Genomic DNA, 23,622 nt, shown 5'->3' with positions numbered 1-23,622 from the left:
GTGCCAGGCCCATGCCAGTGCAGAGCAGGGCTCTGCCACAGTTGGCTCTGCTGGGTGAGCTCCCTCCCCAAAACTTGCCAGCTGGAGCCACAAGCCCTCGCACTGTCCCCTGGGACAGTGAGCCAGGAACTGCGGAACAGTGCTCCAGGCCAGCTCAACCCAGCGCTGCTGGTACCTGTGGGCAGGACACCAGCCTGCCGCAGCCCCACCTGCAGGCCCTGTGCGGTGTGGGAGCGTGCCACCCCACCCAAGGGCAACAGCTGCAGTAAAGACCTTGGAAATATCTCCTAGAGGCTATAGCAATGGCCTGCAGAGAAAGCGTGGCTGGAGCCTGGGCTGCATCCATGTGAGATGATTTCCCAGATTCTGGTCTGGTCTAAATCAGCCCTGACAGATTATTTTGCAAAATAAACTAATTTAGAGCAGATGGATCTTGCATGGTTTTGGCATCTCTCCCTGTTTACTGGCAGTGGAGCAGGGTCACTACACGGTCAGTGGCAAGGGCCATCAGCTCTGCTCAGCCCCTGGGCTGGAGCTGTGAGCCCTGCCCCAGGGCTGTGCCCAGGCTAAAACAGGCTGAGGCACCTGCTCTGGCCCTGCACTGGGCACTGCCTGCCCTGCTGCCTGGGCCAGGGTGCCCTGTCACAGACTGAGGCTCCAGCCCTCAGGTGCAGCTGACTCCTGGCACTGGCTCCTCACAGGTGCTTCCAGCTCTCCTGGTCATGCTGGTGCCTCAGTGTGCTGCACTGCATCCCACCACCCTGCCTGGTGGGTATGTTCTGGCTGGCAGCAGCACATGGGCCTCTGCTGAGCCCTGAGCCCGCAGTCCCCCTGGCATCCATGCACGTGGGTTCAGGTGCTGTTGTCCAAACCTAGCAGGCAATACAGTGCGATACAGCTGCAGCCCTGGCTGCCTGGCTCAGTACTGCTGCAGCCCCCCCGTGCCTTTGTGCCGGTGTCCCCGTGCATATTTGCTCATTCATACCCATGGCTCTGTGTGGATCTGTTTGTGCCCATGGGCATGTCAGTGCCTGGCTCCAGGCCATCCCACTGAGTATCGGCAACCCATCCTGGGCACCGACTGGGATTGGCAGAGCTCTGGACATGGAGCAAGGTGCTGGAAGCCCTGGGCAGCTCCCACCATAGCAGCCCCTCGGGGAAGCAGCTGTCTGGCAGCTGCCTGTCCATGCCAGTGCAGTGCAGTGGGTTGGTGCCATCCCACCATGGGTACAGGTGCTGGCAGGAGCACAGCAGACCTGTCTACCCCTGGGCCCTGTGCTGGGTGCTCTGCCCTTGGCTGCCTGCCTGGGGGGGGCTGCCCCAGTCCTGAGCGCCAGCTCTGGTGGGACCTTGCCTTCCTCTGCCTGCTGCCTCCTTCCACCTCATCTGGGCTAGCAGGCCTGCCAGGGATGGCATGGCATCCTCTGCCGGGCAGTGCCTCTACGCTTCCCAGGCCCTGCTGGGGTTACAGCACATCTTGCCGCATCAGTTAGTGGGTGAATAATACCCAGCTGGAGCCCCAGCATGTTGTTGGCTGCCCCCACTGCTTTAACTGCTGCCATGCCAGCCTGCGTGTGGCCTGATGAGATGCTCTGATAGCAACCCAGGGCTCCATTATGCAGAAAGAGGCCAGGAGAGAAGCATGTTCGTAGGTGAAGGCTGCCAGGTGCTGGGGGCTGCAGGGTGGGCTTTCCCCTCCCATGCCAGTCTGTAAGGGGCCATTTTCCAGTTTGAGAAAATGCAGCAAAAAGCAGAGCCTGGTCCCCAGCCCTGCACACAGGTGCCTAGTTTTTTGCTCTGTCAGCTGTGGAGTTTCCACCCAGATTCACAGCACAGGCTGTGTTCCTGCCTGCTGCCTGGCCATGGGCCTCTCCGGGGCAGCTCCAGCCCCGGCAGAGCGGCTGGCAGAGCCCTAGAGGGAACAAAACAAGCCTGAAGCTGCTCCCCTGCCTGTGCCTCTGCTGCTGCATGGTTGCCGGGCAGACCAGGCACAAGCGTGGGCAGGAGCATGGGCAGGGCTGGCTTCTGTTTCAGTGCTATCTTACTGGCGGTAGTGCTGGGAGGGCACCCAGGCAGGCCACTGCTACAGCCAGGGCTTGGTTTGTGATCTCCCTGTTGCTGTCTCCCCTGGACATAAAGGGGAGCTGGAGCGTTGTTGGCTCTGGCTGCGTTTGGCCCAAGTCTTGTTGACGGGGCAGGCAGTTAGGGCAGCATTGCAGCAGAGGCCAGGCTGCAGCCACCAGCTGATGCCAACATGCTCTGGCTGTGGGCCATGCTAGGGATGCAGCTGGTGGGTCGGGGTGCAAAGAGCTGGTGGCTCTTAGCCTCCCACCCCGCCTGGCTCCACGCAGTCCCCTGCGGCTTTCATAACCACATGCAGTGCTACGTGTCCAGGTGCAGACCCTGGCTGCCTTTGGGGCACACAGGGCTTTCCTGGCAGAGGCGTTGGAGCAGCTCTCTGCACACCAGCTACTTACTGAAGAAGAGCCTCCGGGGGGGCTGCTGAGAGCACCCCATGTGGGTTGCACAGTCTCAGGCTAGGATGGAGATGGAGGGCTGTGCCACTGAGCCATGTGAAGGAGAACTGGCACCGCAGACCTGCACTGCCCCTCTGCCAGAACAGGGGTGGCCCTGGCACATGGAGATGTAGCAGCAGATTACATTTTAAATTGGGTACCATGATCCGTTTGGGAGTTAAAATAGGCTGACTCGGCCACACTGCTCTGTAACACCAAATACTTCAACCTGAGGAGTTAACGCACCTTTTTCTTCCCTGTAGGACTGGCAAGCAGGTACCTCAGATCCTTTTCTCCACAGGTGACTGGCAGAGTGGAGCTGCAGAGGCTACTGGGTGGGACGTGTCCATCAGTGGAGCTTGAGCCCTGGAATCTGAGGAATCCACCTCGGGGCAGATGGGGTTACTGGTGCAACAGAGCAAACTCAATATACATCTGCAGCAGCGCTCTCACCATCCAGAAGAGCTCCAGGACATCAAAGCCAGTGCTAGGTGAGATTCCTATCACTCCTTACTCACCCAGCTCCAGGCAGTTTGCAACCCTTCAGCTTTCTGTGGTAACACCTTAAGCATGCACGACCTAGTAGCTGGCACAAGGCTGTGTGCATCCGATAATCCTCCTGGCCCGAAGCTGCTGCAGGTGGCTGACTCTCTAATCATGCAGACTTAATGGTCTCCTTGCTTTGCCTTTGCAGGTCTGGCACGATGACTTGCTGCCAGGTGATTGCTCTTCTCTTGCTCTCCTTTCCTCCCAGTGCTGCAGCTGGTGACCTGGTTCCCGCTCTTGTTCCCTGGTCCACACTGCAGCTACCCCCAAAGGATGGATCTTGTCACAGCTCCTCCTGGAGCTGACAGCACGCTGTGATGACACCTATGCCTGGCGGGAGGACACCCTGATGTCCAGGAGTACCTCTTTTATGAGGCAGTGTATCCTAATGGCACATGCACCCTCACCATGGTGGAAGTGAGCCCCTGGATGAGTGGCGCAGAGAGGAGATGGCGGAGATGGCATGTGTGACGCAAGCAGCAGATTTATGGTGCAGACAGGCGGTTTTCCATCAGTGGGAACAACTTCCCGATGAACTAACCCTTCTCTGCCACCATCAAGATCCCCATGGGTTTCACAGACGCGCTGGTGTCTAAGCAGCATGTCCTCACCACTGCCCGCTGCATTCATGACGGCAAAGACTATGTGAAGGGGGCTAAGAAGATTAAGGTGGGTTTCTTGATGCTGGCACAGGGCACTGGCAACGGGATGGGGATGAGGAGGCTGGCTGTGCCTTGGGCTCGGGTGCAGCGCATGCAGGTGCCCACAGGCTGGATCCAGGGCCCCAGCTTGGTTAGCATGGACTACAGCTATGGTTGTCTGGAGCTGCACAGGTCACACTGGTGCCTGCACATGAAGCAGATGGCAGCTACGGCAGCAGAGGAGATGGCTGGGAAGAGGATTCGTTTCTCAGGGTTTGACAGTGACTGGCTGGGCAAGCTGGTCTGCCATTTCTGTGGGGTGGGTGATGAGACAGTCCACCTCATCTACCAGCACTGCAATGTCAGGCCTGGCGCATCTGGCTCTGGGATGTACGGCAAAGTGTGGGACCCCATATGACACAAATGGGAGAGGAATGTCATCAGTGGCTGGAAGTGCCTGGGGAGCACCGTGACTATAATGTTGCCATTTGCCTGACTGCTCTAAAATTTCCTCAGATTTGTTTAGATCAAAGGGGACTCTGAAAAATGTCACACTGAATGAGAACCGTAGCCTGCCTCTTCCCCTCCCCAGTGCAGTTGGCTTACCACTTGTGTGATGTTTCTGAGCGAGAACATGGCTGAGGAGCCTGAGGAGGAGCAGTGTTTCCGGACAAAACTGCTCCACGTTATTCTGTTCTCTATCATGGAAGAATAGGGTCTCCACAGATCACAAGGGATCCAGCAGAAACTCACTGGAGTCCAAGTCCTGATTCCCCAGGAAGTCTGAAGGGTGGTTTAAGCTTCTTTGCTGGTGCCGGCATGAACTCAACATCAGGGCTCTTTATGGAAAGAGCTTAGCTGTCAGCCAGGGAAAGTGACCTCTGCTTCCAGCATGTTAACTGCTTATGACTTGAAGAGGCAGGCACATGCTTGCTGCTAAGCTGTACCCAGTTTCTCTTGGATCTCATCAGGTCTCTCGGTCTGTTGGCTGCACTGCCTAGCTTGGCACTGCCCCAGCAATGTGACAACAAAGGGTTTTCTCTCCTAATAGGACTTTAGTGTGCTGATGAAAGGTGTCTGAAAGGCAGCCCTGGAGCCTGAGTCTTCTGGGCACAGAGTGTGCCATGGCCAAGAGCCCGGCCAGGGCAGGAGGGGCTGCTCCAGGACCCTTGGCAGCCACTGTGCTTGGGAATGCACTTGGCAAGGACACCTCTTCTGACTGATGCAGCATGGTACCACATGGGTACCTATATGTGGCAGCATGGGCCAGGAGCTACGACCACCTACTGACTTGTAAACTTTCTCATCTCTCTTTGGTTCTGCCTGGGATTGCTGTAGGAGGAAGGGATCCTGACATTTACTGCAGCTGTAGTATTTGAGGTGGATTCTTTTAGGCAAATACATGTATTTGAATAAAACTCAGCACAAATCTTGTTGCAAAGGTTATGTTGAAAGAGGAATGGTGCATAGATTGCTAGCCCTGGTTTGGGACTTGCTGAAGGAGACACTCTTCCTCCAGGCTGAAATGAGTGGGACAGCGAGATCTGTGTAGAGCTGAAATCACAGAATCTTGAATAGGGACTGCCTGCCATGCGCAGTCATAAAACAGCCCAGGCACTTGACTGAATAGATTTCTGCATGCGTAGGACTGATATGTCCAACAGGCCACACCAGGCTCTTCCAGGGGCAAATTGAAAGCTTGTCTTACATTTCCCTACCTCATACACAAAAGATCCCTTTGCTAATCCTAGACTTTCATGGCTGATACCTCTCCCCATCTTCCTTAAGTTTTCTTATTTCCCTGCTCTGTTTGCCAAGGCAATCATTCCTTCTGTAATTTATATTCTCCACAAGGGACCTCACGCTGATGCTGCTTTGCCAGACTGGACAGATGACAGCTTGCATTTTTTGCTCTTAAGTCAATGTCCTGCTCCTTTTCACTGGATCTCAGGGGCAGCCTGCATCACAGGCTTCTCAATGCTGTCAGTGCTTAAACCTGCTGAAGACTAAACAAGCAGTTCCTTCGAGACCTGTGACAGTTGTACAGGCACAGCAACCTGACTTGCAAAACAAACAGGTAGGAGACATTTCGACAAACTAAATCTAACACTCCCTCCTGCTCAGTTATCAAGACTTTGGGGTAATGTGAGTGTTAAACTAATTTGAATTGCATGCCTGATTTGCAGATGGGTGTGCAACAGTTTCTATTACCTTGGATAAGATAATGCATTAAAAAATAGTGATTATACATTACTGGGCAGGGACTAGCTGCTATTATTTGCATAATACAAACCCAATTTACAGACAGAATTTAACTTGTTCAATGGAATTACCTGCCCTAGCTGAGAGGTTCTTGGGGACAGATCAGAAATGGTTTTCATCTCTGGTCCTTTGTTAGGACCCTAAGAACAGGTTAGAGAGCATCAGCCATGATCTCCTTAAAATGGGAAGAAAGCCTATCATAAACACAGGGAAGGGATTTCCTGGTTTCTTCCTCTCTGAAGTGCTCACTGGGCCTTTGTTTTGCTTTATACACTCCTCTATGGAGCAGGTGACAGGATAGGGAAAGTTCATCTAGAGCCTGCTGATATGAAACATAAGGACTCGTCTTATTCAGAGCAGCCGTACACTTTATAAGCAACTTCCTTCTGACATCAGCCATCAGCTATTGCAAAATAGAAGAGGAGAAAAAGCCAGTACCAAGATGGAAGCTGAGAGAAACACGGTGAGTGTCGTGCCCCCTTTTAGTGTCAATCTTTGTGTTTGTGAGTGACAGCAGCTTTAAGGCACCAACAGGAGATGTTCCCCCCTAGTTTGTGTCATAGAGCAAGTGGTTTTGATGCACAAACTGCAACAGGTACAGGACGCACTGTTGTAGTGGGTTGACCTTGGCTCGATGCCAGGTGCCCACCAAGCTGCTCAGTCACTCCTCTCCTCAGCAGGGTGGGGGGAGAAAATAAGATGGAGAAGCACTTGTGGGTCAAAGGCAGTTTAATAAAGCAAAAGCAAGGCAATGTGTGGAAGCAAAGGAAAACAAAAGATTTATTCTCTGTTTCTCATCAGCAGCTGATGTCCAGCCGCTTCCCGGGACATAGGACTTCAGTAGGTGTAGAGGTTGCTCCAGAAGTCAAACATTGTAATAATGAATACCACCCCCCACCCCTGCCCCTTCTCTTAGCTTTCATTGCTGAGCAGATGTCATATGGTATGGAATATCCCTTTGATGCGTTTGGGTCAGCTCTCCTGGCTCTGTCCACTCCCAAGATCTTGCTCCACCCCAGCCTACTGGGTAAGGAGGGGAAACTTTCGAGAGAGAGCCTATTCCATACTATTTGTGTCATGCTCAGGTCCCACATAATTTACTACATATATATATCTTCTAACCATCCCATTTTATTTAATTCTTATTTCTGAAATCCCTTCTTACCAACATTTACAACTTATACTATATACTTAAACCATCTTTATACTCAACATACAGATTTATGTACTCATTAACTACTATGCCCTGTCCTTTAACAAATAGGTATTATTCTCCCATTCCATGGGCTTCCTTCACTCCTCCAAATGTTCGTATCAACTTGGACCCGTCTGTCAAGTTGGGTGCTCAGGACAGGAGAAGCAGTAGGCTTGATTGTTGGGCTCCAACACCCGTTTGGTTTGGGTCATCATTGCACTTGTCCAGTTCCTTGCAAAACCTACTCTTCATCACTTCAGGTCATTCCTGCTACATCACTTCCTACAATGTACAACTCGCATCACAGATTATTTTCCCTCCACGGTTAAATCTTGAGGCACACACTGAGTATCCCCATCCTTCTGCATTATCCACCAAGTACACCCAGGTCCTTGAGCAAAAACAATCCCACAAATGGGTTTGCCTTTTCCCATGGGAGGAGCAACCCACACTGCCTTCCCCAGCTGCTTCCTGATGTGCACTATGGGGACGTTATCTCTTCCCACAGTACGTAGGGGTTTTGTTTGGGCAGGACCAGGACAGTTAGCAGATCCTCTGGCGTTAACCAGCCAAGTGACTTCTGCTAAATTTATATTTCAGTGCTTCCATGCCCCATTGCCCAAGGCTCTCAACATGGGCTTTAACAGTCCATTATATCTCTCAATCAATCCAGAGGCTTGAGGGTCGTAGGGGATGTGATACACCCACTCAATGCCATGTTTCTTGGCCCAGGAATTTATGAGGTTATTTCAGAAATGAGTCCCATTGCCTGATTCAATTCTTTCTGGGGTACCATGTTGCCACAGAATTTGCTTTCAAGGCCTAAGATGGTGTTTCAGGCAGTGGCAAGGTTTACAGGGTATGTTTCTAGCCAACCAGGAGTTGCTTCCACTATGGTGACTATGTAGCACTTGCCTTGGCAGCAGTCTAGCATAGTCAATTTGCCAGGCCTTGCCATATTGAAAACCCAGCCACTGCCCTCTGTTCCAGGGAGAACTTGTGTGGGCCACTTGATTGCAGCGCATTTCACATTCATGAGCCCTTGATCACTAGCCCATTTGTATGTTGCATCTCTCCCTAGATGTCCCCATGTTTTGTGGGCCTGCTGAGCTACAAATAGCTCACCCTTACACTCCCATCCAGGTCTGCCTGAGCTACTTCAATTTTAGCAGCCTTGTCTACCTGTTCATTGTTTTGATGTTCTTCAGTGGTGCAGTTTTTGGGCGTGTGAGCATCTACATGACATACCTTTAGAGCAATGTTTACTACCCGGGCAGCGATGTCCTGCCACAATGCAGCTGCCCAGATGGGTTTACCCCTGCGCTGCCAATTGGTCTTCTTCCACTGCTGTAGCCACCCCCATAAGGCATTAGCCACCATCCATGAATCAGTATAGAGATACAGTACTGGCCACTTTTCTTGTTTAGTAGTCTCTAGGACTAGTTGGATGACTTTCAATTCTGCAAACTGTCTTGACTCACCTTCTCCTTCAGTGGCTTCAGTGACTTGTCGTGGGACTCAACACAGCAGCTTTCCACTTCTGATGGTTTCCTACAACACAACAGCATCCATCAATAAACAAAGCAAAATCATCTTCTGATAACTCATTATGTGGTGGTGCCTCTTGGGCACGAGCCACCTCCTCAGGCAGTTCTCCAAAATCTCTGCCTTCTGGCCAGTCCATGATCTCTTCCAGGATTCCTCTGTGTTTAGGTTTCCCCAGCTGAGCTCATTGCATGATCAATACTACTCACTTACTTCATGTAGCACTGGTTGCATGATGTTTAGAGGGGAAGTTTCCTTTGAACATCCAGTGTGGCACGGGCAATCGCAGTCCCAAGAGGAGATATGCTTCTGGACGAACAACTTCTGAAGCGACTTGACCCCCCTCGTATCCTGCTAGTATCTCTTTTTCAGCTGGGGTGTAATGGGGTTCTAATCCTCAATACCCCCAGCTCCAAAACCCTAATGGTCAGTCTCAGGTTTCTCCTGATGTTTTCTGCCAGAGTCTCCAGGTGAGACCATGCTCCCCAGCTGTAGTATAGGGTACATTTTGCACAGCTGGTCCTGCCTGGACAGGCCCAAGAGCTACTGCCTGAGCTATCTCCTGTTTGATATGCTCAAAGGCTTGTTGTTGCTCAAGGCCCCACTCAAAATAGTTCTTCTTTCAGGCTACTCAATAGAGAGGGCTGAATATAGCCTAGAATATGCATTCTCCACAATCCCACAAGGCCTAGGAAAGCTAGTGTTTCCTTTTATTAGCGGATATCTTGCCCTCATACTTGAGAGGAGCCATCTCCAGAGACCGCAAATTGCTGCCTTTTTTCCAGTTCCTGTCTCAATTCCCCAGTTTCTGGCAAGAGATCCCATCTGTTGGGCTTCCCTACCTTCCAATTGCTGACTGTGGTCCTGTTAACCCAGTATCAGAGCAGCCAGGCAGCAATCTGCTTACCTGGCTGGTGGCTGTAATCTTTCCCCATGTCTCAAAGCTCTGATGAGATCAGGGGCCAGGTAGTTTCTGCTTCTTGGCTGAATTCTTTCACTCCTTCCTCCAATTTCTTTGCTGATGGACCAGCTTCTTGATCAAACTTTTCCTCTTCTTCATCCTCCCTTACTAATGGATGATATGGACCTATTGACCTTTGTCCACTGTTAGTTTTTCACTACTGGGGCAGTTGTTGTTGTTTGGGTCCCTACCTCTACTATCATGCCCTCAGATGTAGTTTGCACCTCACTCTCAGTCAAGGTATGTTCTCAGATGCAGTTTAGGTCCTTGCCTTAACCACAGTCCTTTGAGAGTACTGAACTGTGGCTCAGTAGGCACAGGCCAAGCCCCAGTACAGTGCTAGAAGCTGCTGGTTTTCACTGGGGCAGGCAAGGCACCCTTCTATCAGGTGGTGTGCCGGTTTGCCAGGGTTGCTTGCCTCTTCAGGTGTAAAGTCCCAGCCTACAGGAACGATAACCACCCTAGGCACCAGCCCAAACGCTTCCACACATGCTGCCACCCAGGGACTGACTGCCTCCGGGCACATTTCAGCATTGCCTCACCCAAAAGTTGTCTTCTCGTACACCAGGAAGACACCAGATTCTACAAACCCCATAATATGCCAACACTATTAATTACTAGTATTAAACAGCTCATGTAAGGGTGAACAAGGACCTTGGGCACCTGCATAATAAAACCACCCACATAAATCCTGGGTGGAGAGGAGATGTATTCCCTCATCCTCTCCACAAGATAGCTCCCCCAGCACAGCAAGGCCATTAATGCCAGGGGAAAGCACACAGCCATTGTTTGTACTAGCACGTTCCCAAGCTCAGCAAAATAAAGAGATAAGCAGTGCAGCTAACAAACTCCGTGACCTGCACAGAAGCTTGCTACTTAATAACTACTATAGCTATAGCATGCTTAATACAAAACTGCCATTGTCTCAGGCCCCGTGTTGGGCGCCAAAAAGGACTGTAGTGGGTTGACCTTAACTAAATGCCAGGTGCCCACAAAACCACTCTATTACTCCCCTCCTTAGCAGGGCAGTGGGGGAGAAAATCAGATGGAAAAGAACTCATGGGTCAAAGGCAGTTTAATAAAGCAAAAGCAAAGGCTGCACATGGAAGCAAAGGAAAACAAAAGATTTATTCTCCAAATCCCATCAGCAGGTGATGTCCAGCCACTTCCTGGGAAGTAGGCCTTCAGTAGGCATAGCAGTTGCTCCAGAAGACAAACATCATACTAATCCCCACCCCCACCCTCCCCCCTTTCTCTTAGCTTTTACTGCTGAGCAGGCGTCATATGGTATGGAATATCCCTTTGGTCAGTTTGGGTCAGCTGTCCTGGCTCTGTCCCCTCCCAAGATCTTGCCCACCCCCAGCCTACTGGGTGAGGGGTGGGGAAATGTTGGACAGAGGGCCTTGATGCTGTGGGAGCACAGCTGAGCAGAAGCCCAAACACTGGTGTGTTATCAACACCTTTCTAGCTACCAATACAAAGCACAGCACTATGAGGGCTGCTGCTAGGGGGAAAATTAACTCCATCTCAGCCAGACCCAATACAACTGTTTATTTAAAAAAATTAAAAGAAACTTTTAACAAAACCACGCCAAACAGTGAGGATCTGAAAAGCCAGGCAGCACTGGGGCATCATAAAGAGAAATGCTTTGCAGGCCCTGACCAATGGGTAGATGTGCAGACAAGCACCTCCAAGTGGATGATAAGATCTCGTTCCACTTTTCTCATCCAAACAGCGATACTGCTTTGTAAGCAGATGAGGTTGTAAATTAGAAACCTGAATCTCTTGTGCATTCCCACAAGGTGCCCAGGCACCTGGACGGTTCCAATGGTGGTAAGCTTTTTAGAAGTTCCATTTGAAAGCAGTCGCAGCTTGGGGGAAGCCATTTGCTTAGCTGCAACATGTAGAGTACGTCATAGCACAAGTGTGTGTGACATGCTGTGTTTCTTCTTACCCAGAATCCTGCAGAGCTGTCCATTTTTTTTTTTCCCCCTGTTGCCCTGTATCAGCACAGAACATCCTCTCAAGCCCAAAGGAAGGGGGAATGAATACATGTATATCCACAGTCTAAGGAGGGTCACCTTTTGCTGGAACTTGGATCTCACTCCCTACCCCAATCCAAAATGTGAGAACAGGGCTAGCTCTGGAAGGACAGAGCCCTCTACGAGCTAAGATCCACAAGGCAATTAATAGATTGCAGGTTGATGATTTGCCTTCTGCATCTGAATGATCTTGCCAAATCCACCTCTTCCCACATCGTAGTCTGTCCGGTACTCATCTCGCACCTGTAGCACAGCAGTAACACAGATATTAGTACCCTGCACTGCCTGTCTCCTGCTAGACTTCAGAAACATCAGCCTTTCCTTGCTCAGTTGGTGGGGAACTAAGATTTAGGTTAGAATCATTTTGACTCATTTGAAATCTCTTCAAATAACCCACCAAAAAGGTGGTAATGGTGGTGAAAATAACAAATAAGGATATATCTGATGGCTGAGTTCTTTTTAGACAAGAAGCACAGACGACCCCAAATTACTTTCATTCCACTTTGCAGTCCAGCTTTCTGAATTGCCGGGCTTGGCCTCCAGAACATTTCTCCCCTCCACCCTGGAAATCTGCAAAGGAACCACAGCTTTGCACCAGGGCGAACTGCTGTGTTACGAGATTGGCCTAGCAGCTATGATGTCCACCTCCATTCAACTTCTGCATCATTTTAAGAGTACTATTTTGGATTAGTAAACATTCTCGTTGCATTGCAGGAAGTTTGGAGTCCTAGACAGAAACGGCCTTAAGCTCTATTTCTAGCTTTCAACACCAGGCATCAGTTACCAAAACAACCTGGGAGAGGCTAAAGTTCATTATCAGGCCCCTACAGTCTACACATTGTTCTGCATGAGACAAAACTAGCAAAGCAGTTTAGTCTTAGGGGGATCAAATTCAAGGTATGAACTAGTGTTGCCTTTACCTGTCCTCCAGTCTTTCCTCTTCCATACTGTCGCCCCTCCTTAAACCCTGCATCCCAGTCAGTTCGAATGATGCGGTCATCTAGTCGTGTGCCATTGATAAATCGCATTGCATGTTCAGCATCTGCTCTTGTGTAGTATCTGAAGCATACTATAAGGAGAAGTAAGTGTGCTATTTTGTTGGGTTTGCTGTATTTGAGAAGCAGAAAAAAGCCTGCCTTCCAGCCTTTTCTACTCTTCTTGCTCTTCTCTATAGGATCAAAAAATGTGCTTATATAAATCCAAACTAAAACCAGCTCCCACTCAGAAAGGATTCTGAACTTCAATGCTAGTACCTGCACAGACAAGAAGTAGCTTTGGATCACTTATTTCACAGTTAGTTGAAACAAACACATTAAAGCCTTGCTAAGGGCAAGAAATATGTAATATGTCTCTTTATAGTATGTGAAACTTGACTAAGTTTGAAAAAGAGGGGCAGGCCTCACAGGAAAGCTTTGTAAAGACAGTTCTGGGTAAAACTTGTACAAGCGTGTACCTTGTGCTTGGGAATACTGCCATGGCTTATTCTGCTACTTCGTTCAGATGTAAAGTTAAGGTGAGAAAGTGAACATATGCTCTGGCCGTGCAGGAGCTCAGACTGACGACTGTAACAGTTCTCATTTTGGCCCTAAAATCATTAAAGAAATTAATAAAAAGAAGCACTCTGCCACCTCCAGAAAGCACATCAGCAGTAGCACCTTTCACCTACAGCACCACTGTACAGTCTGTCTTGGTTAAGGTGGTGGTGGGGAAGTAGCAACGTTGGAAGGGAAGCACCTGGTATAAAGCACCTGACTACCAAACTTCTCAGGTTTTCCACAGCAGTACAGCTAAGCTTGCTGTGCCGAGAGGAACTAGAGGTGGCAACCACCCACGGGCTGACAGTAGCAGGGAACCAGAAAGGATACTCGACAAAGCAAAAGCCACAGGGGGTTTTCTTGATCTTGTCCAGCCCCATGACAATCCTCTTGACATCTCCACACTTGGAGAAGAGCTCCTGGATCTGCTCCTCGGTGGTGTAGAAGGACAGGTTGCCAACATACAGCGTAGAGGAAATTTTCAGGGATTTTTCCTGCAGCTGCCTGCTACCCTGAGGGCAGAGGGGAGCACGCAGCGGGGTGAGCACGCCTGCCGCCCCCTCCCGCGCCAGACCCCCGCGAGCATCTCCCGCCGCCCCGCAGATGCGGTGCCTTCCCTCTCGCAGGCTCCTCGCGCGGCCTTGTCCCGGAGCAGCCCGCCCTCCCCCGCAGGCGCTGCTCTACCCCATGTCCCGGCCGGGCCCGCCGCCGCCCCCACCCCCGCGGCTCCGGCCCAGCCGCCGGGCGCACCCGGAAGTGCTGGTCGCGGTACTGGCTGATCTCGCAGTAGGAGTCGCTGTTGAGCCCGCTCAGCGTGGTGTGGAGCAACCCCGACATCTCGCCCGCTCCCGGCCGGACCCTGCGCCCGGGATCCTTCCAGAACCGCCACGGCGTCCACCGGACAGCTAAGCGGGGTAGCCGGTCCGCCGCGCCGTGCGATTGGCCCCGGCGCCTGTCGCTCGGGGCGGGGAGGCGGGGCGGCAGTGCAGGACAGCCAATCGGCGCGCAGAGTCACCGGAAGCGCTATTTCGGCGCTGCTGTCGCGCCGGGCCCGGCATGCCTCGCGGCGGCGCGCGCCGGCGGGCGGTGGCTTTCCCTCCCCTCTGGTCTCCTGACGGGGCGCGGAGGCTCCGTCATGGCGGGAGCGCCGCTGGCGGCGGTGGAAGGTACCACCTGCTGCGGGGCGTGGGCTCCCGTCCCGGTGAGCGCCCGGGAGTCGCCGCCTGCTGCCGGGCTGTATCTCACGCCCCCCTACTGTCCTGTCTTACAGGGCTGGTGCGGGAGCTGCTGAGGGAGGAGGCTCCGTCCCGCATCGCCGCCCTCACCGAGGAGCTCTTCCAGGCGGCGGCGAGCGTCTCTGAGGCGGGTGGGAGCGCGGCCGAGGTAGCGCCCCGGCCTCCCGGCCCGGTGCCCCGCTCCAGCCCGCCTGAAGAGGCGCGGGTTGGTGGCTCGGGCTTCCCCGCGTTGCGGCGGCGCCGGGCGCTCATCTCCAGCGCTGCTGGGGTGTGAACGGGCCGTTTGTTTTTTCACCTTTTAACCCAATAGCGTGGAAGTCCAGAATAAAGTGGAAAATGTTCTATTTTAAAAGTCGCTGCAAAATGTTGATCCTAAATGTAAAAGTGTGCATCATAATGAGAAACGTCAGGGGTGTCTTAGTGATATTAAGGGTTTTTTTTATTTCAACTTTCTAGTAGAATCTACTTGTAATTTCACATAAAAAGGCAAGCATAGAGCGCTGATGTATTACGAGTTGGTGCAGGGTCAGAGGAGAGGTCCTTCTCATCCTGTATGTGGAGTATGGTAGTGATAGCAGATACTTCAGGAAGAAGAAAGCAAGCATGTTAATTTACCTGCCAGGTAAACCCAGTGCGTAACATTAGAGTGGGAAGTACTCATTTTCATACATTGAACTGGGTTGTTTATAATGTTTTAAATTTTGTTTTTGGTTTGGTTTTTTTTTCCTTCTGTATATTTCTTCCAGAGGAGTATTTATAAAGTAGTAAATGTCTACTTGAAAAGACCTTTTTCAAAAAGAAGTCTGACGAGTGTTACATGATTCTGGAATGAAAACAAGATCAGCTGAGATATTGTCCAGCCTTTTCCTCCAAGGTTATATTTTGAACGGAGATTTAACTCAAAGTGATTATCATCTAAGGAGGACTGATTTTGAAAATCCTAATTTGTGACAAGGAGCAAGATAGTTTAGCAAGTATCACAACAGAAAGTACGCTTAATGCAGTCTGTAAAGAAATAGGGGAGCGTAAAACTGGTATCCTTCCGTTCTTCCTCAGTCAGTTGGGCTAAATTATTTTTAAAGAAAGGAGAAGCCATTAATTTGTAATCAGTTCTCTTCAATAAAAGGGGCCATAAAATGTCTCCTAGTTAGACAAGAGCATATTTGTAGGCAAGATCTTCTATGAAAACTAGGATTTGTAGTGGTGGAAAGTGCAGCCCTTCAAGTTGGGTTATTAAAGGAACTTCCTGCCTTTATGTAGGACTGCATCATCTTTTTAATAAGAGTATATAGTCGGTAGCCGTTGCTTGCTAATATCAGAAGTTTCCCAATGTAGGTATTTAAAATAATTAAACTACTTAGTTTTCTTTTTGATAGGCAGAAAAGGTGAAGCCTTACTATGGATGTGTTTTCAAACCTGATACAATTCTTACAGCTCTCTTCCAATCCCTTCAATTTTTCCAACATCTGTTTAAAATGTATATAATGTATTCTGAAAGCTGCTAGTGAATCAGCTGTATTTTGGACGTTGTGAAATGCTATTGCCCAAATTTTGGTATCTATGAGTGTTTATGAGAAAACTTAATCCCAGATGGATAGGGTAAGTGAAGTCATGTTATGCTAAGTTTGGAAAAGGACTTGTTAGAAACATAGATTAGGACGTTTCGGTAGTAATTAATGGGGTTTGTTTAGGAATGCATTTGAATGTTTCTGAAGTCCACCAGTTACAGAATTCGCTATTATGCATAATTTAAAATTGGTGCTGAAGGCAGTGGTGGATGATGTGACATATATGTGCTAATGGTCATGTGATTAATGAGTCGTTAGGTGCGCCTGTTTTCGGGTCACTCTCCCAGATCTCCTGTGGGATGATGTAACAGTTTCATGGAAAACACACCTTTGACTCCAATGTAAAAGGAAGTTACACAAACATGTGGACAGGTCATTACTGTGATACATGTGAAAGATGGTTCCTTTTCCAGCAGTAAATTTTAATGTGACCCAAATCTAGGACAAAATTAAATCTAATGGAACTCTCCTCCTTAGGTTGAAGAGGGTGCAATAAGCCTGTGGAACTGGGTTGTGACCAAACACACAGGTTCAGTTGTCAATGATGAGCAAAGAGCTAAACGTATGTATGTGTTCTATACCTTCCTAAATGTGTTTTGTGTAATGTAGCACAAAAAGGAAAAACTCTGCTGACAGGCATATATGTAATGCTATAGACTTGTTTGGATCTTTGCAGATAGGGTATAGATAGAGGGAAATGCACAGCCAGGCTTATAAACAGTTCAGGAAGGAGCATACTGGTGTAATGGTGATCTTGTGACACAGAATCAGTGTAGGCATACTTATCACTCCCCCTTTCTGTGCCAGAGCATCAGTAAAGAGGTGGTGTGACCAACAGAAACTGTAATTTGCCTTCTAATGCTATGGTTTTAATCTAAAAGTGTATGGAAATAACATAGATGTAAATTTGAGACTGTTGGTCACTTAATTTATATCAAGTGAGATTGATGAGATACTTATATTAAAGAAACAACGATTACATACAGAAAACCTCTAAATCCTCTCTTTACTTCCCTGCTTTAGCCAGGTACACAGCTGGTGGGTTTGCTTGGAGCCAGGAGCAGGGCTGGGGGAAAGCAGAAGTGAGCTTTTGGTCTTCTCCCTCAACCTGCTCTTTATGTGGTTTGCAGGATTGCAATATCTGGCCTACTTTTTTGTCTTGAGGGATTGTAGTCAAAATTATCTGTAATCTGCATCATAGATATTACATCAGGTAAAGGGAAAAGGGTAAGTTTACACAAAATAAGTAGTAATTGTAGAGCATTATGTTCTCAGATCTTGTATTCAGCTGAAGGGCCAGGGAGAGGCTATTTTAAATACATTAAGTGGTGACTTTTCCATCCCTGATGTGTAAGGAAGGCCTGAAAATATTTTTGCTTTTTACTTTGAAAATGTAAAGATTATTAAACTTCATTTCCCTGTTTTGCTGAAGGCTTTTCTGAGGCTTTCAAGACATGTTACTGTAAACACCTGTAAGGTAATTAAGTCTTTGAATACCATATTTTTAACTTAAACTCTCTCTAAAGTGTTTAATAGGTGTTTTGATGAGAATATTTGGTTTTTTTCTTACTGCCTAAAAAGCAGTTTTAAGCAGCTTGGCTAAAATTCAGACTACTTTGACTCCTGAAGTTTTCAAAATTTTCTCTCTTGTAATTTAAAAGAGCAAGCAGTCTTTCAGGTACGGCAGGGCCAGACTTTCAAAATAAAAAAAGAGAGAGGGAAAAGGGAACTTACGAACGTCTGCACTGTTTTCTTGCAGTACGGTTTGTTGCTTGCAGACTGGTGTGCCTTTGTCAAGGCAGCGATCCTCCAGAGGGGACTATTCAAAGACAGATTTTGGTAAGGCTAATGGTGGGTGAGCAGTGAAGTACAGCTGATCACCAAGGGAAAGCTGATCACTTCAAACTGTATTACAGTTGCTTTGGAAAGGGAGTGAAATATCCTTGTAGTTCTGGGGAATCTACATGCTGAAGGGGGACCTCTGTTATCACAGGGATACTTTGCTGAGCCAGTGCAGTTAGGAATTTCTGGACAGTGTGGTTAGGATCATGTCTTTGTCATATGGTAAAATGTTATATGAGAAGCATATTAATTTATTTCAGTATCTTATAACGTCTGGTAGGGCACTGTAACTCTTAAGCTGCATCTAAATGTTAAGGACTTCATTCAGATGCGAGAGGGGCTTGTCAGAAATTGAAGAGCTGAAATACCCCTCTCCTACATTAGATACATGCATCAACGAGATGAGATCTAACATTGCCTTTATTGAAAGTGACTGTACTTTCACAAAGCACTTATTTTCTCCTTCAGATGTCTATGAAAACTGGGAAAGTTTGGATAGATATCGGAAAAGCTGATCTTGCTGATGGATTTCTGGAGACTGCCATGAATGTAAGTTCTCTTCCAGTTTTAATTTCTTACAAACACACCTATTTGTAAGTTCCATGGGTGATTCCTATACTTTGTTTTCCAGGGATTAGAAAAACTGTATGCGAAGTTACTTAAGGGAAGCAATGGTGAAGCAGACACTCATGTGTATAAAGCTGATGTAGAGAAGAACCTCTTCAAAGTACTCACTTACCAGGCTGAATCAGTATGTGCTCTTCCCAGTTTTCCTTATAAGTCACTAGGGGTATAGAGGGAAACTTTGACCCAGTTATTAGATGTATGAATACTTGGCATTGGAGGCTTGCTGAGGGATATATTTCCTTCACTTAGATGTAAGATAGCAGATCTTGTGTTTGCATTCTGTGTTGCAATCATTTAATGATTTTTAATTTGCCTCATTTATCGCAGTCATTTCTGCTGTGGTCTTTATATCTTCTAGTTCAGATTTGTTGTACTATGATTTGGCTGCCATGGCTGTTTATAAAACAAATGGCTGCCTTTCTGAATCATCAAAGTGTCAGTTCCAAACGTGTCCTGTGCTTGACTGAAGAAGTGGGGTAGGACTGGTGTAGAGCCTGGGTCCCCCAAACTGCATTCGTGTAACATGTACACAGCAAGACTAGTCACTTTAGAAAGCTCATCACACTGCACTAGTATTTGCAGCTAGGCTGACTGAAAGTATATGAAGGTAGTATTCATCATGGCTGCAGATAGCCAAGGTTCATATCTACCGAGTAGATATTATCAGCCACATGTACAAAGTATTCTGTAACTTCCAGCTTTCATGACTCTGCAAGCTCACAAACATCATGAAAGCTATAAATATCATATTCCATCAGACAGAGATATTTCTATACATGAATACCCTCTCTTCCATGACCTCGTACATGCTGCTTTCCACATAGAAAGGCTTTAAACAGTCGGAGAATTAATACAAAATTACAAGATCTGTAAATAGTGAGTTTCATGAGATTTTGTATTTTCTTTAAAGTTTCAACCTCTGGCATCGTACAATGAAGTAAGAATCATGATGATAATTAAAAAAAATAAAAGCCTAGTGCAATATGAGAGAAGTCTGAAAAAGCACTAAAGGTTTTCTAGAGGATCAACAACACAAATTCCAATAATTCAGAGTCTGTAATTTAGAAATTCTAAGTTTTGCAAGGCTTTGTTGTGCCTGACTGAAGTTCCTGAGTACGTTCTCAATGCTATAGAGTGTTACAGGCATATGAGGGTAAATATGAGAAAATGTAATTGCCTGCATTTGTTGATATGACAGTATCTAGACGGGGAGTACTATCTCCAAAACTCTCAAGAGCTTCCTTAAACAGGCCAAAGCAGTGGCCAAAATTTTTAATTTGATCATGGAGGCAAGAAAGGTCCTTAAATTATTGGAGAGGGGGTTTAAGAGTTGCTGAACTGTTGTATCCTCTTAACATCTGAATGAACTTGTCCCATGCATCTGGCCTTTTCACACTACCTAAGGACTGCAGTGTTTTTCTGGATGTCTCTATCATCTAGGAGTATATAGAGATACACAGAGTTATTGTAGCTATGTAAGGACAGATATCCAATTCCAAACCTATCTTTACTGAACGTGAGAAACCCAAGCCTTCTTTTAGAGGATCAGTCTTTTAATGAATTTTGAAGTCAAGTTGCTCGCTAACAGTTTGTTGGCATGCTCTACTGCTTTCTTAGGCAGTTGCTCAAGAGGATTTTCAGAAAGCGGTGATGTGCGTGCAGCGCTGCAAAGATATGTTGATGAAATTGCCAAAAGAGGTAAATGAAATCATCCCTTCTTTATCATTCCAAACTTTGAAAATCTGCTTTCCTCTCTATATGTTAAAGAATGACATATGCCATATAACATTTTGAAAATTACTGCGAACAGCATATCTCTTCTGTGGTTGGTTGCTTCTTTGAGATATTCTTTCTAAAAAATTTGCAAGAAAACAGCAGGTTTTTTCCTCAAAGTTCATTTTTTTTCCTTGTTTCTCATAGTTTATAATTCAAAGTAGAATGATAAATCATAAGAGCAGAGCTTCTCACTGCAAGTTGTTGAAAATGCTCACTGGGATCTTTGCATTACTGTTCCTCATTTCATTTTAAATGAATTTCATGCTTTCCACTTAAACTCCTCCATTAAATAATATTAAACTTCTCGTGATGAGCGCTTTTTGCAAACTAGGAGCATTGATGCAGACAAGGAGAAGGTTTCTGATCATGAGAGATACAATTTACTTCTGTTTTAAAGAGTGTTATTTAAACAATGAGAAAAAAGGAAAGAGCTAGTGATCGCTGATTGACTTCGAAACTCTTGGACCACTAGGTGGCCATCAGTCCTTAACTCTTCCAGGCTCCCATTGTACCAGAGCGCACTTGCAGAGTATCACAAGGAGATTGTTGCATTATGGAGATATATGGTACCACAGACGAGCTGGAGCGGATTTGCAGCTGGTGGATCATCAGTGGTCTGTGAACCATAACTGGGAACTCTTGCCCTACAGGATGAAATGCCAGAATTGTTCCAAACACTTTTTTTTCAGAGAGGCGCAAGGTTTATGGGGATATTCAGTGTTACGTTTGATGCTTGGAACACAGTCATTCGCTGAAATAGTATTTTAATTATCCTTTGAAATACTTCTTTTCCAAGCATGCAAGTAAATGACTGGGGTATGCCACAGTATGCCTACAGTGTTATTCTAAAGACTTTGCATGAAACCCTCTCAATACAGTAAACTTTCTGTTCTGGAAAGAAAACGTTCACAAATGAACTTATGAAAAATAAGGGTTTATATCTGAGAGTGATTTTTCTTTTTTTGTTCATGCATGCTGAATCTGTGCTTTCGCCTCTGGATTGCAATGAGATGAACAATAAATTTGAGGCAAGATGTTGTGCTGCCTCTCTCATTCTTGCCTGAAGATTTGAAATCTGTAGTCACTTGCAAGAAACATCATTTATACTTGGAAGAGAAAGTTACCGCAGAGGCAAAATGGATGTAAATATTGGCAGCCTGTTAGCATATAAAATGACTTTCTGTCTCTTCTTTGGATGACATATGACAGCTGCAAATCATTTCAAAAGAAAGACAAGTTGTTATGAACAGACATTGTCAGGGCTGACTGATAAAGCAGAAGGCAGCAGTACTCTGAATAACCAAGCATTCAAAACTAGTTTTATCCTAAAACTTGTAATGTGGATGATCCTTTCTTAGCCCCAAAGAGACACGCTGGGCAGAAGCCTACCATGGAAGAGGTGGAGTCCTCTTAACTGTGTAAAACTTCTTTGTCATTTTTTAAAAAGAAGTTGTGATATTCCAGTTTTTCCTCTCAAGTTTTTATTGTTTACTTTACACAGTTCTAGTGCTTTCAGTGTGATTTCTTGAAGAACTGTTCTACCTCATGTGTTCTAAGATTTCTGCTGTTTTGCATGTCCTGGACTGGTTAATGATGCTTCACTTCCCCGCATAATGATGATTGCATTTTAGTCATGCTCAGTTATCCCCTTGTGTAAGGTCAGAAGTGAAAACAGTGGATATATCTTTAAAATAAAACACATTTTAAAGAACCTGAGACTGGAGTGCCATAGATCTAGTGATGTTTCTAGAAGAATATTATGGAAGCAAGAGTCTTTTATTGCAGGCCTGTTACCTGTCCATCCTCTGTTACAATTTTGGAGTGGAAACCTATGAACGGAAGAGGTATGAACAGAGCTCCTTCTGGCTCAGGTAATGTGTAAAGGCAAACAAAATAACATCTGCTTTTGAGATGTAAACATATGTGTGAAGAAGGTGGGGAGCAAGGGAAAGAAGAGGTTTAATTAAAAATGTAAGAATCCAAGATTTTAGCTGAACCAAATTAGCTGGGCAGATACTTGGTGACTGTCTTACTCTGTTGCCGACCATCTATGCCTGCTTTCTACTTTGGTTTTTCTGTCATTAAAATGAAAGTCTTCTTTCCATGGTTATTGTAAATTCTTTCCCTAATACTTCTTCCAAAGAGATTATTTTTATGAAGAGGCTGTTTCCAGTTCTTGTGCCATTCATAAAAGATAGTGAAGGGATTTGAAAGCTTTGGAAAAGAGTAGATTAATTATTCTGACTGGTTTTAAATGTATTTGTTTTAAACAGTATTTCAATTTCTTATAAAGGAGGTGCTACATTGAGAGCAAGTCCTTGACTGATGAAAGACACAAACATCAAGAAGAAGGAGGAATAGTTAGAGATGGTTTGTGTAGGATCCAAATAAGTAATATGGTACTAGTAAGGAAGAGAAAATATAGGCTATGGGGAAGAGTACCCTCATGCCAAGGTCACAGCCTCAGCTCAGAAATTTCTTTTTATTTATTCATGTTCTTTTTCTTTCAAATAGTTGGAAGAGAATGAATGGCAACATATCAAATTCAAAATAGTTATGGTCACATGTGTTGTCAAAGAGGATTTGTAGAAATGCTTAGGATTAATTACAGCTGGTGCTTTGGATATTATTTTATATTTTACTCTTGTGGAAAATTGAATACCGAGTCCTGATGACAAAATTTGAGGAGGAAATAAGCCTTTGCAAAGTGCAAATAATAATCTGGAAAAAGAGAGGTAGCTCCATCTAGTGGGTTAAGGTTTCCCTGTACTGAGAATGTATTAGATTAGGAAACAAATGCCCAGTTACTGTTGTTTCTAACAGTTCTTCATTCACAGCATCTGCAGTCGAATCTGGTTTTGTGGAATTACCACTGCATTTTTTCCTAGATGGTCCTTTGTGCTGTCATTTAACTTTCAGAAAAAGAATAGGGAATCATCACTCCCAGGTTCTGTTTTTGTCTCTGCTATTGATTTGCTGTGATCCTGAGACCAGGTCATGTATAACTTTTGTGTATTACTATGTCAGGTGAGAATGAGAACACTTGCTCCTTCAAAGCTCCTATGGTTGAAACTGCTAAAGCCTACTGAAATGTTTGAATAGAAGATGTTACAATTTTTAATGTGAGGATTTAGAAAGAAAGCATTTTCTGTTCTGTAGGAAGAGTGAGTACTGAGATTAGTTTGTGTGATTTATATAGTTTCTAATTGCTTAAGAAGTGGGAAAGGATAGGAGTGTTGTGCCTATGAGGTTCAACAAGGCCAAGTGCAAGGTCCTGCACCTGGGTCAGGGCAACCCCAGTATCAATATAGGCTGGGGGATGAAGGGATTG

At 46.6% G+C, this 23,622-nt stretch overlaps 2 protein-coding genes and 1 pseudogene across 12 annotated transcripts in view; 2 read left to right on the top strand and 1 right to left on the bottom strand.

Moving 5' to 3' along the window:
- Positions 1-2,912: 2,912 nt before the first annotated feature.
- Positions 2,913-5,124, top strand: LOC104043209 (serine protease 23-like; annotated as a pseudogene).
- A 5,645-nt stretch (positions 5,125-10,769) lies between these two features.
- LOC104043208 (nuclear cap-binding protein subunit 2) lies at positions 10,770-14,187 on the bottom strand. The gene is made up of 4 exons (XM_064463037.1): positions 13,994-14,187; positions 13,574-13,755; positions 12,629-12,767; positions 10,770-11,951 (listed from the first exon to the last, which is right to left on the bottom strand). Exons 1-4 carry the CDS (start codon positions 14,078-14,080, stop codon positions 11,853-11,855), a joined length of 507 nt encoding a protein of 168 aa, XP_064319107.1. The 5' UTR covers positions 14,081-14,187; the 3' UTR covers positions 10,770-11,852.
- An 83-nt stretch (positions 14,188-14,270) lies between these two features.
- The window catches only part of TEX11 (testis expressed 11), a 34,016-nt gene continuing 24,664 nt past the window's right edge, over positions 14,271-23,622 (top strand). For 7 of the 11 annotated variants that reach the window (XR_010374809.1, XR_010374808.1, XM_064463022.1 and 4 more), the window contains exons 1-8: positions 14,271-14,409; positions 14,514-14,626; positions 16,524-16,608; positions 17,806-17,885; positions 18,357-18,437; positions 18,520-18,639; positions 20,133-20,213; positions 22,077-22,162. Coding sequence is in view for 9 of the 11 variants with exons in the window: in XM_064463022.1 (XP_064319092.1) it covers positions 14,379-14,409; positions 14,514-14,626; positions 16,524-16,608; positions 17,806-17,885; positions 18,357-18,437; positions 18,520-18,639; positions 20,133-20,213; positions 22,077-22,162 (677 nt within the window). In the remaining 2 variants the exon portion in view is untranslated. Of the gene's footprint in view, positions 14,410-14,513; positions 14,627-16,523; positions 16,613-17,805; positions 17,886-18,356; positions 18,438-18,519; positions 18,640-20,132; positions 20,214-22,076; positions 22,163-23,622 lie in introns of those variants that run through there. The other 4 variants (XM_064463024.1, XM_064463023.1, XM_064463025.1 and 1 more) reach the window with 4 other exon arrangements.

The sequence above is a fragment of the Phalacrocorax carbo genome, chromosome 11 (genome assembly GCF_963921805.1).
Source record: "Phalacrocorax carbo chromosome 11, bPhaCar2.1, whole genome shotgun sequence".
Classification (NCBI taxonomy): domain Eukaryota; kingdom Metazoa; phylum Chordata; class Aves; order Suliformes; family Phalacrocoracidae; genus Phalacrocorax; species Phalacrocorax carbo.
This window is presented reverse-complemented; position numbering and strand designations above follow the sequence as displayed.